Source organism: Neophocaena asiaeorientalis, unplaced genomic scaffold (assembly GCF_003031525.2).
Source record: "Neophocaena asiaeorientalis asiaeorientalis breed wild unplaced genomic scaffold, Neophocaena_asiaeorientalis_V1.1 scaffold131, whole genome shotgun sequence".
Lineage (NCBI taxonomy): Eukaryota > Metazoa > Chordata > Mammalia > Artiodactyla > Phocoenidae > Neophocaena > Neophocaena asiaeorientalis.
This window is the reverse complement of record NW_020173201.1, coordinates 348,974-361,898: the sequence shown is the minus strand read 5'-3', so window position 1 is coordinate 361,898 and position 12,925 is coordinate 348,974. Positions and strand designations below refer to the sequence as shown.

The window sequence follows — 12,925 nt, the reverse complement described above, 5'->3', positions numbered from 1 at the left end:
TCCTGATTCTTCTTCCTACCACCTGAGAGCAAATCAAAAGGATGCTCGGGCTTCCCTGGTGGCGCAGTGGTTGAGAGTCCGCCTGCCAATGCAGGGGACACGGGTTCGTGTCCCAGTCTGGGAAGATCCCACATGCCGCGGAGCGGCTGGGCCCGTGAGCCATGGCCGCTGAGCCTGCGCATCCGGAGCCTGTGCTCCGCAACGGGAGAGGCCACAACAGTGAGAGGCCTGTGTACCGCAAAAAAAAAAGGATGCTCACTTCCCAGGGCATAGCACCTTCACCTGCAGTGGCTGAGATACATACCATAGGGCATCTGGCACTATATGCTTTAATTGCTGTAGGAAAGAGAAGCCTAGAGGTGGATATAAAAAAAGAAGAGGAGGCACATTCTCTAAGCATGTTTTTACTGTGGTTCCCTGCATTTTTTAACAATGGCTGACACTACTAATTATTAGTCAACTAACCACTTTTAAGAGAAATAATATCAATACCTATTTTTCTTTATATGGGATCCAAAATCTGTATACCGGGTTTATTTCTTTTAAAAAAAGGGAAGGAAATCAAGATCATATGTTCACTCTGAATAAAATATGTTTTGTGTGTCTTGAGCAGAAGAAAAAATAGAAGCCCTTGCTGTAACTCATTGCTCATTTTGTAATATGCTTTTAAGAGGATCTGTAAATCATAAAACTCTCAAGACTTAGAAATTAAATTTCAAAGACAGCATTGGCTGTCTTGACCAGGTAACATTACTGAAAGGCTCATTACAGCTAGAATTTATAGCAGAACAACATGGATAAATCAGATTATATTAAGAGAAAAACAGATAATGATACAAAGCTCACATTAACACAGAGGGCTTTTAAGTTTGCTTTGAATAAAAATTTTCTACTCACATAAAATTTTAATTGAAGAAGAGATAGCTATCCAATTACCTTAATCTCACCTTAATTTCCTAAGTTTCTAAAATCAGAATATGTTAAAAGAAAAAAAATAAGCTACATCTGGAGAGATGATTGACTAAGGATCAGATCCTTATTCTGATATCTAACAATTTCAAGTAATCTATCTAGAAATTCCTCAATCTGCATTGGAAACCACAGTTTTGCTTGAGTCATAAGAAAAAGAAAAAATATGTATATATTTTAAGCCAAAACTATAAGAACTTTCATATATTGCTTATGAGAGTAATTACCAGGACAAGACCACATGAAAAGCAATTTAACAATATCTATCAAAATCACAAATCCATATATCCTCTGACCCAAAAATTCTATTTCTGAAAATGTATCTTATAAATAAACTTGCACACATACAAGGTTACTTACAGCAGCAATATTTGTTAATCGAAGACTAGAAAGAGTCTAAATGCCCGTCAACAGGACACTTGTTAAATAAATCATGGTACAGTTATACAATGGAATACTATGTATCAGCAGAGATAAATGATGAAGTGCTCTCTGTATTGTATGGAAAAATCTCCAAAATATTAAGTAAAAATTTCAAGGAACAAAAGAATGTGCATTATAAGCCACATTTTATATTAAAAGGGAAGCAAGGAAAAATAATAATTTATGTTTGCTTCTAAAGAGATTTTTTTAGAGAGAAAGAAATTTAAAATGAAGAGATTTTAGAAAGATACATAAAAAACTGGGGAGGTGGAGAATGAGATGGGAGGGAGGTATTTCACTGTGTATCTTTTTATTCTCTTTGATTTCTGAACTATGGGAATACATTACCTATTCAAAAAATTAAGTAATTTTCAAACAGCAAGAGCTATCTACTTAATGCTCAAACCATTTTATTAAATAAAATGCTTCCTTATAACAAAGAAAGCAGAGATTTTAGCATATCCTCAGACAAACCTGACCTTTGAACCTTTAAGCAAAATATGAAATTAGATGACTCTTGTCCTTATTTCTTTAAAAGAAGAAGTGTTTTTTTTTTTTTTTTAATTTTATTTATTTATTTATGGCTGTGTTGGCTCTTCGTTTCTGTGCGAGGGCTTTCTCTAGTTGCAGCAAGTGGGGGCCACTCTTCATCGCAGTGCGCAGGCCTCTCACTATCGCGGCCTCTCTTGTTGCAGAGCACAGGCTCCAGATGCGCAGGCTCAGTAACTGTGGCTCACGGGGCTAGCTGCTCCGCGGCATGTGGGATCCTCCCGGACCAGGGCTCGAACCCGTGTCCCCTGCACTGGCAGGCAGATTCTCAACCACTGCGCCACCAGGGAAGCCCGAAGAAGTGTTTTTTATACACCTTGCATAAATGTAACATGTTGAGTACTTTGGTCTAAAAAATAATCCCATTTCAATGTTTTCAAGTTAAATCTGAACTTGGTTACTGACATAAAAAAAGAACCAAATTCCAGCAATGCTGTTAAATTTTCAGAGCTCTCCTTTCTCACCACAGAAAACACCCATACCTCTGTCAGAATGGTTCTTCCTCCCGTGGGGGATTCGGTTAAGGCAAAGAATATATCCATCTTCTGTCACAACTAGGTGTTCCTCACTAGGGAATCCCCAGTGAGAGATAATTTCACTCTGTGGAGCCAAGGAGAAGACAAGGTGTCAATGACATTCTCCAGGTTTTACTTAAGAAATGAATTGTTACTGAAATTGCAGTCTGCTCAATCTAATAGCCAACATCCCATCGCAAAAGTAAATCCTCCACTTGTTTTACCTCTGTGTTCTACTCATAGATGTTCAGCTAAACCACTTTAACATGTTCTACACCAAGTGTGTCTTATTTTACCATAGCTTTGGGCTTCTTTGTTTCCATCCTGGCTCCCAGGTACAAATAAACACTTCTTTCTTTCTTTTCTAAATATGCCAGGTAATACTGTAATCTACCATTTTCCTTGTTTTAAGAGACCCCATCCTGGGAAATGAAGCATAAAAAGTATTAATCTGTTTTTAACCAATGGACCAATAAAACTACACTAGAATGTCAAGGCAGAGTTGAACAAGAAAAGATAAAATGATTGTGATAGCATACGCTATTTGTTTTTCTCTTTCTGACTTACTTCACTCTGTATGACAGACTCTAGGTCCATCCACCTCACTACAAATAACTCAACTGCGTTTCTTTTTATGGCTGAGTTATGTTCCATTGTATATATGTGCCACATCTTCTTTATCCATTCATCTGTCGATGGACACTTAGGTTGCTTCCATGTCCTGGCTATTGTAAATAGGGGTGGGATAGGGAGGGTGGGAGGGAGAGGCAAGAGGGAGGAGATATGGGGATATATGTATATGTATAGCTGATTCACTTTGTTATAAAGCAGAAACTAACACACCATTGTAAAGCAATTATACTCCAATAAAGATGTTAAATAAATAAATTAATTAAATGATTGTGGTAATCATTTTACAATATATACATACTGCAAATCATTATGTTGTAGACCTTAAACTAATACAATGTTATATGTCAATTATATCTCAATAAAACTGGAGGGAAAAGAGGAAAAGTAAGGAATTATGATCAAATTCACTACTCCATAAGGAAAGATCCATGGGGCAATTAATTGTTTTTTTGTTTTCTTTTTTTAAACTGAGGTTATAGCTGATGTACAATATTATATGTTTCAGGTGTGCAACACAGTGATTCAGTTTTTAAAGGTTAAATTCCATTTATAGTTATTATAAAATATTGGCTACATTCCCTGTGTTGTACAACATATCCTCGTTTATCTATTTTATACATAACAGTTTGTACCAATTAATCCATGGGGCAATTGTTAATTGGGAGCTCAGTGGCATATGGATAACTCAATTGTCCAGAAGACTTAGTGTAAATAAGTACTCATTATTCTCTCTACCACAAACACTTGAAAGGATTTAAGTTTATCATTCTTACAGGAAAAAAATTTTTAAATAAAAATGCTTTTAATTTTAAAAAAACTTAAAAAGAAAAGATTTGGGACAAGAAATAAAATGCAACCTTAAGACCCAGATATCAGGTCATACTCTCTTGGCTGACTATAAGTTTATCTCCATCTCCAAGGTTGCCTGATTCTTCAGTTGCGTCACTGCGTCATCTGTTTTAAAGCTGCTGTTTTCTGTAGCAACATGTACTTTCCTGATATTTTATGCCTAAATAAGGTATCGCCAGATTTAATTGTTTACTTAAGATTAATAACTTTGAAATGTTTTCATTACTCGAGGGACTATTTTTGCTTATTTGTTCTAACAAAGTTTTTTTCAGATACTTTGATTTTTGTATTGAACTATGGACATTGGTAATCTGTCCTTGTTCAGCACATTAAGTATTAACATTCTTTCAAAGTTTTGACACTTTTTTTTATTGTTGTTTAAACAAATTCAGTGAGACTTAAAAATGAAATGAATGTATAAAAATATCACTTATCTTACTAAGAAGTATATGTTTTAACAGCAAATGAGGTTTGTAAGATACACATTACCTTTTAGGTAAAGTCCAGCTAGCTGAATCTAAGATTCAGAGAACAGGAAAAACATAATGTGATATAAAGAGAATAGAGTTTGTGGCTTCGTGTAGCTACATAACTGGATTTCAGAAAATAATTAACATTGATCACAGATGCGTTTTTAAAAACAGATGACTTTGAGAAACTTACCACATTCATATTTGTTTCAGGATCCACAGGTGCCAGCTTCCCTCTGGATACCTCAGAATGCAGGGTCCCAAGGACCAAACAGACCACCAAACACCAGAGCCACATTTTCATTCTGTATAAAACAGTCTGTTGCTACTTGTCTACACAAAGTTTTACTACACAAAATTATGTTGGTAAATAATGCTCCCATACAAAGTTCTGAACCAGGTTTAGGTCAGGTAAAAGTTAGGTAAAGGGCAAATAGAGAACAAATGACTCAAGCCATACCTCGAAGCAAAAATTGAGGAATTCTTTTTTACTGGGAAACCTCCCACCCGCCACCCCCAGTTAATATGTGACATTTGGAGCCCAGAACACCCACTCACCTCCTCACCAGGTGGTTAAACATAATGTTCCCAGAGAAATAGCAGAAAGAAGGACTCAGAAGACAATAGGTTGAGAAAAAGGAAGATCCCCCAAATTCCAGAGCCTGTTAACCTCCCACCTTTTCCTAATTGTAATTTAAACACTTTTAAGTTCAGCGATATGAGTTCTTGCTCCCACTAGCTATTCAATTCCCTTCGTGCATAAAATTACACCCAAGGGAAAAAGTGTCATGAAAGAAAAGAGAGCTTGCAAGAGAAATAGAGGGAAAGAAGACCACCCCTCTTTGCTTCTGAGACCCTCCAGCCATCACCAAAGACCATCTAGTTTCTGGCAGTGATGGCACAAAATCATAGTGTAGCAAAGACCTTGAAGATGGATGTTAAAGGCAAAATGAAGTGACTCTTCCAAGGACACCCAGATGGTTAGAGGCAAAGCTGAGACAACAGCCCAGGCCTCCCACATTTTTTAAAATAAATATAATCATTCAAAAAGATGCATGAGTGTATACCCATACAAAGACTTGTGCAACAGCCAAACACTGGAAAAACCCAAATGCCCCTAATGGGTGAATGGGTCAACATATTGTGATATATACATACCACTCAGCAATAAAAAAGAATGCACATAAAATAACATGGATGAATCTCAAAACAGTTATGGTGAGTGAAAGAAGCCAGACCATATAAATAAATATGTACGATTTCATTTCTATAAAACTCTAGAAAATGCAACCTTATCTCTATTGACGTAAAGCAGATCAATGGCTGCCTGGGGAGACGAGGGCCAGGAGCTAAGCATTGCAAAGGGAAATCTTTTGGGGGTGATGAACAGGTTAATGATATTGAACGTATCACAGTTTCACATGTGTATACATATCAGAACATAAAATTGTACATTCTAAATATGCCCTGCTATTGTACGTCAGTAATACAACACAGCTGTTTTTAAGACTTGGGCTTAAACTGAGTATTCCACAAGTCTTAAGAAATTGGTTCTCAGAAGACTGCAAAAGTGAACTGACTCCCTTCTGTCGGTGCATCTCTTGATGGTGCTACAGTGATTTCTCCCAGCAGTGGTGAACCTGGAACTTCTAGACAGGAGGGGATGTTATCTTGAGTCTCTACTGGCAAAGCATGCCCACTGTGCTTACTCATAAGTTTGTATTTCTCTACAGTGGTTGGGAAGGGCTGTACAGTTCCGGGCTACCTTTTATTATAAATATAACCTTCCAAAAGCCCATTATTACTCGGGAATAAGGAGTATATTGAAAAGAAAAGTGAAAGTCTGTAACCACAATTTGAAACAGTGAAGCCTCTGGCAGAACCTGCATTTCCACTCAGGCCTATCCTCCGGGACCTGGATCAGCTGTCCACAATGGAAGCTCCAGGAAGATAACAGCTGAAGCCACTCAACTGGAAATGTCACCCAGCTGATTTTTCCTTCCAACAAAACACTAGTTTTTCAACCTACTAGTCCAGTAATTGTCATAAGGATGAGGATTGAGAAGTTCAAAAGAGAAAAAGCCTCCTCCAGGATGCATGCAATGTGCTTTGCTGGGCTCTCTTAGCAACTTTTATCTCAATCCTTTTTATACTGTAACAATCCAATTAAGTACTTGTCTGTCTTCATTTTACCCCAGCCCAAGGGCAGAGCCAGCATCTGAGTCAACTCTGAACCCCCAGGACCTAGCAAAGTGTAGATGCACAAGACAGATTTTGAAAAATGGGATTGGGGCAGTCCAGAGTTCAGTGGCCGAAGAAAAGCTCCAAAGCAGCTTGTCATTCAGCTTTCTAATAATAACAACACCACTAATAATTTCCGCTCCCATTTAATCTCCTGCTATGCTCCAGACTTCCGCAGGCAGCGCTTCCGACCTACTATGTTAATTACGCCTCCACCAACTCTCTGCAGTACCGTTAAGTCCTTTTTCCAGGAAACTGAGCCTCACCCAAGTTAAGTACTGGAAGCAAAATGCCAACTGGTTAAATAGTATCGCCAAGATATTCACCAGGACCGATGTCAAACCGTTATCGACCACACCTTGACTAACAAGTTAGAGTGGTCTGCAGGCTGCCTGGGGGAGTTAATAGGAGTAAAGGACAAGGAGGAAGGAGGTGAGGGAAGCTGGGAATCAGAAATCCTGGGTGCCGCTGCAGCCCAGAGGTGACCGCGCCTGCCCAGGAAACCCGAGGGCACCTGGGAAAGGGCAGGCAAATTCAAGACAGCCCTCAATTCCTGGGTCACCGCGAGATGCCTCGGGCGACCACCTGCAGAAGAGGCATGCATAGGTGCTCCAGGTAAGACGCGCCGGAGACCAGCGCAGAGAGTCCTGCCGGCGTGCGGAGGCTCAGGGCCGGCTGGAATGAGCCTTGGAAGCGGTGCGGGGCCCTGGCCTCAGAGCCCGTGGGGGGAAGCCGAAGCTGCGGCACCCGCACCTGGCAGCGCAACGGGGCCGGCACTCACCTGGAGCAATCCTCCCGGGCCGCTGTCCACAGCCGCAGTGCCAATTCGCGGGGCTGGGTCCCCGGTTGGGGCCTGGAGGGGGCGGTGACGGCTGGACGCCAGGGCCCGCTCCCGCCTCCGGCTACCAGCGCCCCCAATCAGAGCAGCCGGCCGCCGGGAAGTGCCGCGGAGACACCGCCCAGGCCTAGCGCCGCCGCCGCTTCTGAGAGGGTCCTTCGCTGAAGCGGAGCATGCGCCATGGACCAAGAGGTGCGGCGCCCTGCGGCCTCCTCCCCGGCGGAGTCGATTACCAGCTACACCTGCAGGCCGCACCCGCCCGGTCTCCTAGCGGCTGCCCCCGGCTCTGCCCCAGGGGCTCTTGCAGGGCCGCCACTCTCTGCGCCTAGCACGGAAAACATAGGCTCTACAGATGAAAAGAAATTATATGCTACGTATAAAGCCCTTAAGCGGTGTGCCTGCTGCAAAGTAATCTTACTGTACATTTTATTTTTATTGCTAAGATGCCTAGCGTTATTAAGACACTAGGGGTATAGTAGCCAAACAAGAGCCCTCTTCTCCTGCTTACATTCTGATGGGAAGAAACACCATGAATAAATTAAAAAATGAGGTAATGGAAAGTGCTATGAAGAGCAATAAAAAACTAAAGGGATAATGAAGGTGGGTGCTATGTTATGTACAAGGTAATCAGGAAAGGACTCTGATGAAGTGACACCGAGCACAAACAAAAAGGAGGTGACTCAGAGCCATGTGGATACTGGGGAAGGAGTATTCTGAGATGAGAGAATAGCAAATGCAAAGGTCCTGAGGCAGGAATATTCTTAGTAGGTTCTAGTAAGCGAAATTCGGTCAGCGTGGCTGGAACAGAATGCACGTGGTGGAGAGTGGTAGAACATGAAGTCCTAGAGGTGCCTTGGGGGCCACTTGTAACGACTGCTCTTTCTTCTGACCAAGATAAGAAGCCATTGGAAGGTTTTCAGGAGAAAGGCAACAAAACCTTGCCAGTCATATCATTTGTAAATATTTTTCCCCATTCCATAAGTTGTCTTTTTATTTTGTCAGTGATGTTCTTTGCTGTGCAAAAGCTTTTAAGTTTAACTAGATTCCCCCTCCCCTTTTTTTGCTTTTGTTTCCTTTGCCTTTGGAGACAGATCTAAAAATATATGTATATATTACTATGATTTATGTCAAAGAATGTTCTGCCTATGTTCTCTTCTAGGAGTTTTATGGTTTCAGGTCTTACATTTAGGCCTTCAATCCATTTTGAGTTTATTTTTGTATATGGTGTGAAATGTTCTATTCTCATTGTTTTGCATATAGCTGTCCAGTTTTCCCAGCACCACTTGTTGAAGTATCTTTTCTCCATTGTATATTTTTACTTCCTTTGTCATAGATTAATTGGCCATAGGTGCGTGGGTTTATTTCTGGGCTCTCTATTCCATTCCCTCTTAATAGTTTAACTGCCAGACGGCCATTTTTCACTTTGTCATAAAGAAGGGGCCAATTGAGTCCTGAAGGAAATGGGGGAGCTTGCCCTGTCAATATTGGGGCAGGGGAGCCTTCCAGGTGGAGATTCAGAGGGTGGCAGGGGTAGAGGTAAGGATGGGGAAGTCCATCATGTATGGCCACATAAATCCTTGCAAGAACTTTGGCTTTTACTGATTTGAAAATGCTTTTGTTGTTTTATTTTAATATTGCTTATTATTGAGTTTGTGGTTGTTCTGTGATACACTTACATGATATTTTAAAACAATGAAATTGTGCTTATGTCCTTAAACAATTTGTTTGCAGTGCCTTCTATACCCCTTGTAACATTATAATACACAAATTTCTGTTGGAGTTCTATAACATATTATCATTTTAAAAATGATTCATGGTTCAAAACAAAACAAAAACCAGACAAATGAAAAAACAAACAAAAAAACTCAGAGGAGCTATTAAAGTAGAGAGAGAGAGGGCAATTATACTTTTTGTCTGTACCATTCATTTCATTACAGAGAAGGAATCTACCAAAGAAGAGAAGAACCAGGCTAAATCCCTGGGATCTTTAGGAGAAAAGAAGGCCTGAAAGGGAGCAGACTGAGACCTGAGTAAAGGCCACAGTGGTCAGCAGTGCTGGGTTCTCCCACAAGATCCTGGTTACCCTGTAAACCCTAGAAATATGGAAATCAGTGTCAATACTAAGTGCCAACCAATTGTAGACAACCAGGCCAGTCTCACAATTACTCTCATAAGATTAGTCTTTCCAAGTATTGCAGAATTTATTTGCATTTTATAGAAAGCACAGATCTGAATGTAGTTAAGGGAGCAACTATAGACAGAACTAGCAGATGCAGCATTAGCTTTAAAAGATGTTCTGTACCTTTATATCTGCTGGCTTGTTCCTTTTTTGTGTAGGCAACTTTCTAGAATTTCTCCTTATTCTCCACCTCCTCCTCCAACCCTTTCCCTTCCTGTGTGAGTCAGAATTGAGCTGTCAGAGCAGAAAATTAAAGCCTCTCTCCTTGCCTCAAATTTAGAAAAATATATATTTATTTTTTGTTTTTATGAAACTTTTATATGTTATCACCATCAATCATGTTGGGTACAAAAGAAGGCAGCTGCCTCAAGGGAGTGGAAGAGTGACCCGGTCATGCCTTGTGATGCTTGACTATAGACACACCTTTTCTGCAAGTCCTCAAATGTCTGTTCTGCTCAGACTTGTGAAATAGTTCAACAGTTTACGAGAAGGGCCTCAATATTAGAGGACTGAGAAAGCAGGGAAAGAACTGTGTTATTATATTATGCTTTATGTTATCTTGAGTGGAAGATAAGGAGTCTATACAAGTGTTTCTTTTTGTTTGTTTGTTTGTTTTTGTTTTTTCTGTTTTTGCGGGATGCGGGCCTCTCACTGTTGTGGCCTCGCCTGTTGCGGAGCACAGGCTCCGGACACTCAGGCTCAGCGGCCATGGCTCACGGGCCCAGCCGCTCCATGTGGGATCTCCCCGGACCTGGGCACGAACCAGTGTGCCCTGCATCGGCAGGCGGCCTCTCAACCACTGCACCACCAGGGAAGCCGTATACAAATGTTTTGGCTCAAGTCTGTCTCAGCTTCTATTTTCTGTTTCTCAGTTTCTATAGAGGGCCTATCTAATGATCTCATAAATCTGTTCCAGATGAAGAGCTGTCTATAAAATGCTCTATGATTCGATGACCATGTGTGTCACAAGGTCTGTAAATTGCTCTGAAAACTGCTGTGAGAATTACTTTGATATAATTACTTATGACAGCAAGATTGCAAAACTTCAGAGAGCATTTTGATCACCCTGCAGCATGCTTTACAGATATCTCTACAGCTAATCTGTCTAAAAGAGGAAAATAAGGAATGGAGAATAGAATAATGTGCAGGTGGCCATGTACATGCAACTTAAAATATCTTAGTTTGTAACCATCAACGTTACTCCTACGGAGGATGTATTCTTATACTAGCTTCAACTTTCCTGCTCATGTGGTGTATACCCAAAACGCTCAATGTCAGCTTTTTGAAAACAGGTATCACGACTTGTATCAGTTTGGATTCTAACTAGGACACTTAAAATGGGATGATTGAGAGAGCTGATTTACAAAGGGACTTTTTAACAGTTGTTGGGTAGGGGAATCACAAAACAGCACAGCAGTTAGCGATCACTAGGCCCAAAGAGATGAGATGGCTACTGGAAAATGGAAGGAAAGAGTCTCATAGAAGGCCCCTTGAATGGAACAGTACCCTTCAGTAGACTGACATAGCACTTAGCCTCTCAGCAGGGAGAGAACCAGAGAAATAAACCCTCTACCATCACTGTCTCTCTCCCTTCTTCTCCAAAGTGCTCCCCACTGACAAAACTCAATCAGTAGCTGGAGGACATAGGAGCCTGTTAATATAGTCTATTCCATAATCCTTCCACTTCACAGGGCAGGATGGAAAAAGATGAAAAATGGAGCTAGATTGGCGAAATTCAAGATAATGTTCACATGATCTTTCTACACTCTATGCTAGCAGAGGGAAGTAGGAGGAAGGCCAGAATTGTGGTTAACAACGCAGACTCAGGGATCAGACCTCCCAAGTTCAAGCCAGTATCTACAACTTGGTAGCTGTGCAAACTTGGGGAAGATTTTTAACTTCTTTCTGCCTGTTTCCTCATCTGTAAAATAAAATTAGTAGTGTCTAAGACCATTTCAAAGTTTAGACAAGATAAAATGTGTAAAAGCACTTAAGAGTTATTTGTAGTGAGGTGGATGGACCTAGAGTCTGTCATACAGAGTGAAGTAAGTCAGAAAGAGAAAAGCAAATACCGTATGCTAACACATATATACGGAATCTAAAAAAAAAAAAAATTGGTCATGAACCTAGGGGCAGGATGGGAATAAAGACACAGACCTACTAGAGAATGGACTTGAGGATATGGGGAGGGGGAAGGGTAAGCTGGGACAAAGTGAGAGGGTGGCATGGACATATATACACTACCAAACGTAAAATAGATAGCTAGTGGGAAGCAGCCGCATAGCACAGGGAGATCAGCTCAGTGCTTTGTGACCACCTAGAGGGGTGGGATAGGGAGGGTGGGAGGGAGGGAGACACAAGAGGGAAGAGATATGGGGATACATGTATATGTATAGCTGATTCACTTCGTTATAAAGCAGAAACTAACACACCATTGTAAAGCAATTATACTCCAATAAAGATGTTAAAAAAAAAAAAGCACTTATAATAGGTCTGGCATATAGCACTAGATAAATGTTGGTTAATTGTTTGGTTTTTTTTAACATTTTTCCTTACAGTAAATTCCTTTCTATAAATTCAGTTTATTTGCTTATTATTAATGGCTTTTAGTTATCATATAGGTTCAATATAATTCCCACTTTGGTGCGTATATATCTAACACTATTCTTCTCTGCATACCTAATTTTACAAAAATGGCCTCATACTATACATATTATTTAGTTGTCTACTTTATTCCCACTTAATATTGGAAATCTTTCTATGTCATTCAACATTTAAAAAATCATTTTTAATGGTTGCATGTATGATTTTGTCATTTGGAGATACAATAATTTACTAACAAATCCCCTTTGTTGGATGTTTAAGTTATTTCCATTTTTAAAAACCAACATCAGGGACTTCCCTGGTGGCGCAGTGGTTAAGAATCAGCCTGCCAATGCCGGGGACACGGGTTCGATCCCTGGTCAGGGAAGATCCCACATGCCACGGAGCAACTAAGCCCGTGCACCACAACTACTGAGCCTGCACTAGAGAGCCCGCAAGCCACAACTACTGAAGCCCGCGTGCCTAGAGCCCATGCTCCGCAACAAGAGAAGCCTCCACAACAAGAGAAGCCACCGCAATGAGAAGCCTGTGCACCACAGCCAAGAGTAGCCCCCGCTCACCACAACTAGAGAAAGCCCACGTGCAGCAACGAAGACCCAACGCAGCCAAATAAATAAATAAATTTATAAAAAAAACAATATCAGCTATTATGCAT

The 12,925-nt window shown here is 40.7% G+C and overlaps 1 protein-coding gene across 1 annotated transcript in view; it reads right to left on the bottom strand.

Moving 5' to 3' along the window:
- LOC112399586 (lysosomal acid lipase/cholesteryl ester hydrolase) overlaps positions 1-7,585 on the bottom strand; it is a 36,001-nt gene extending 28,416 nt beyond the window's left edge. Inside the window, exons 1-3 of the mRNA XM_024744833.1 lie at positions 7,431-7,585; positions 4,602-4,713; positions 2,424-2,541 (exon numbers count right to left, since the gene is read on the bottom strand). Coding sequence (XP_024600601.1) covers positions 2,424-2,541; positions 4,602-4,712 — 229 coding nt within the window. The 5' untranslated portion in view covers position 4,713; positions 7,431-7,585. The remainder of the gene's footprint in view (positions 1-2,423; positions 2,542-4,601; positions 4,714-7,430) is intronic.
- Between the last annotated feature and the right edge of the window lie 5,340 nt (positions 7,586-12,925).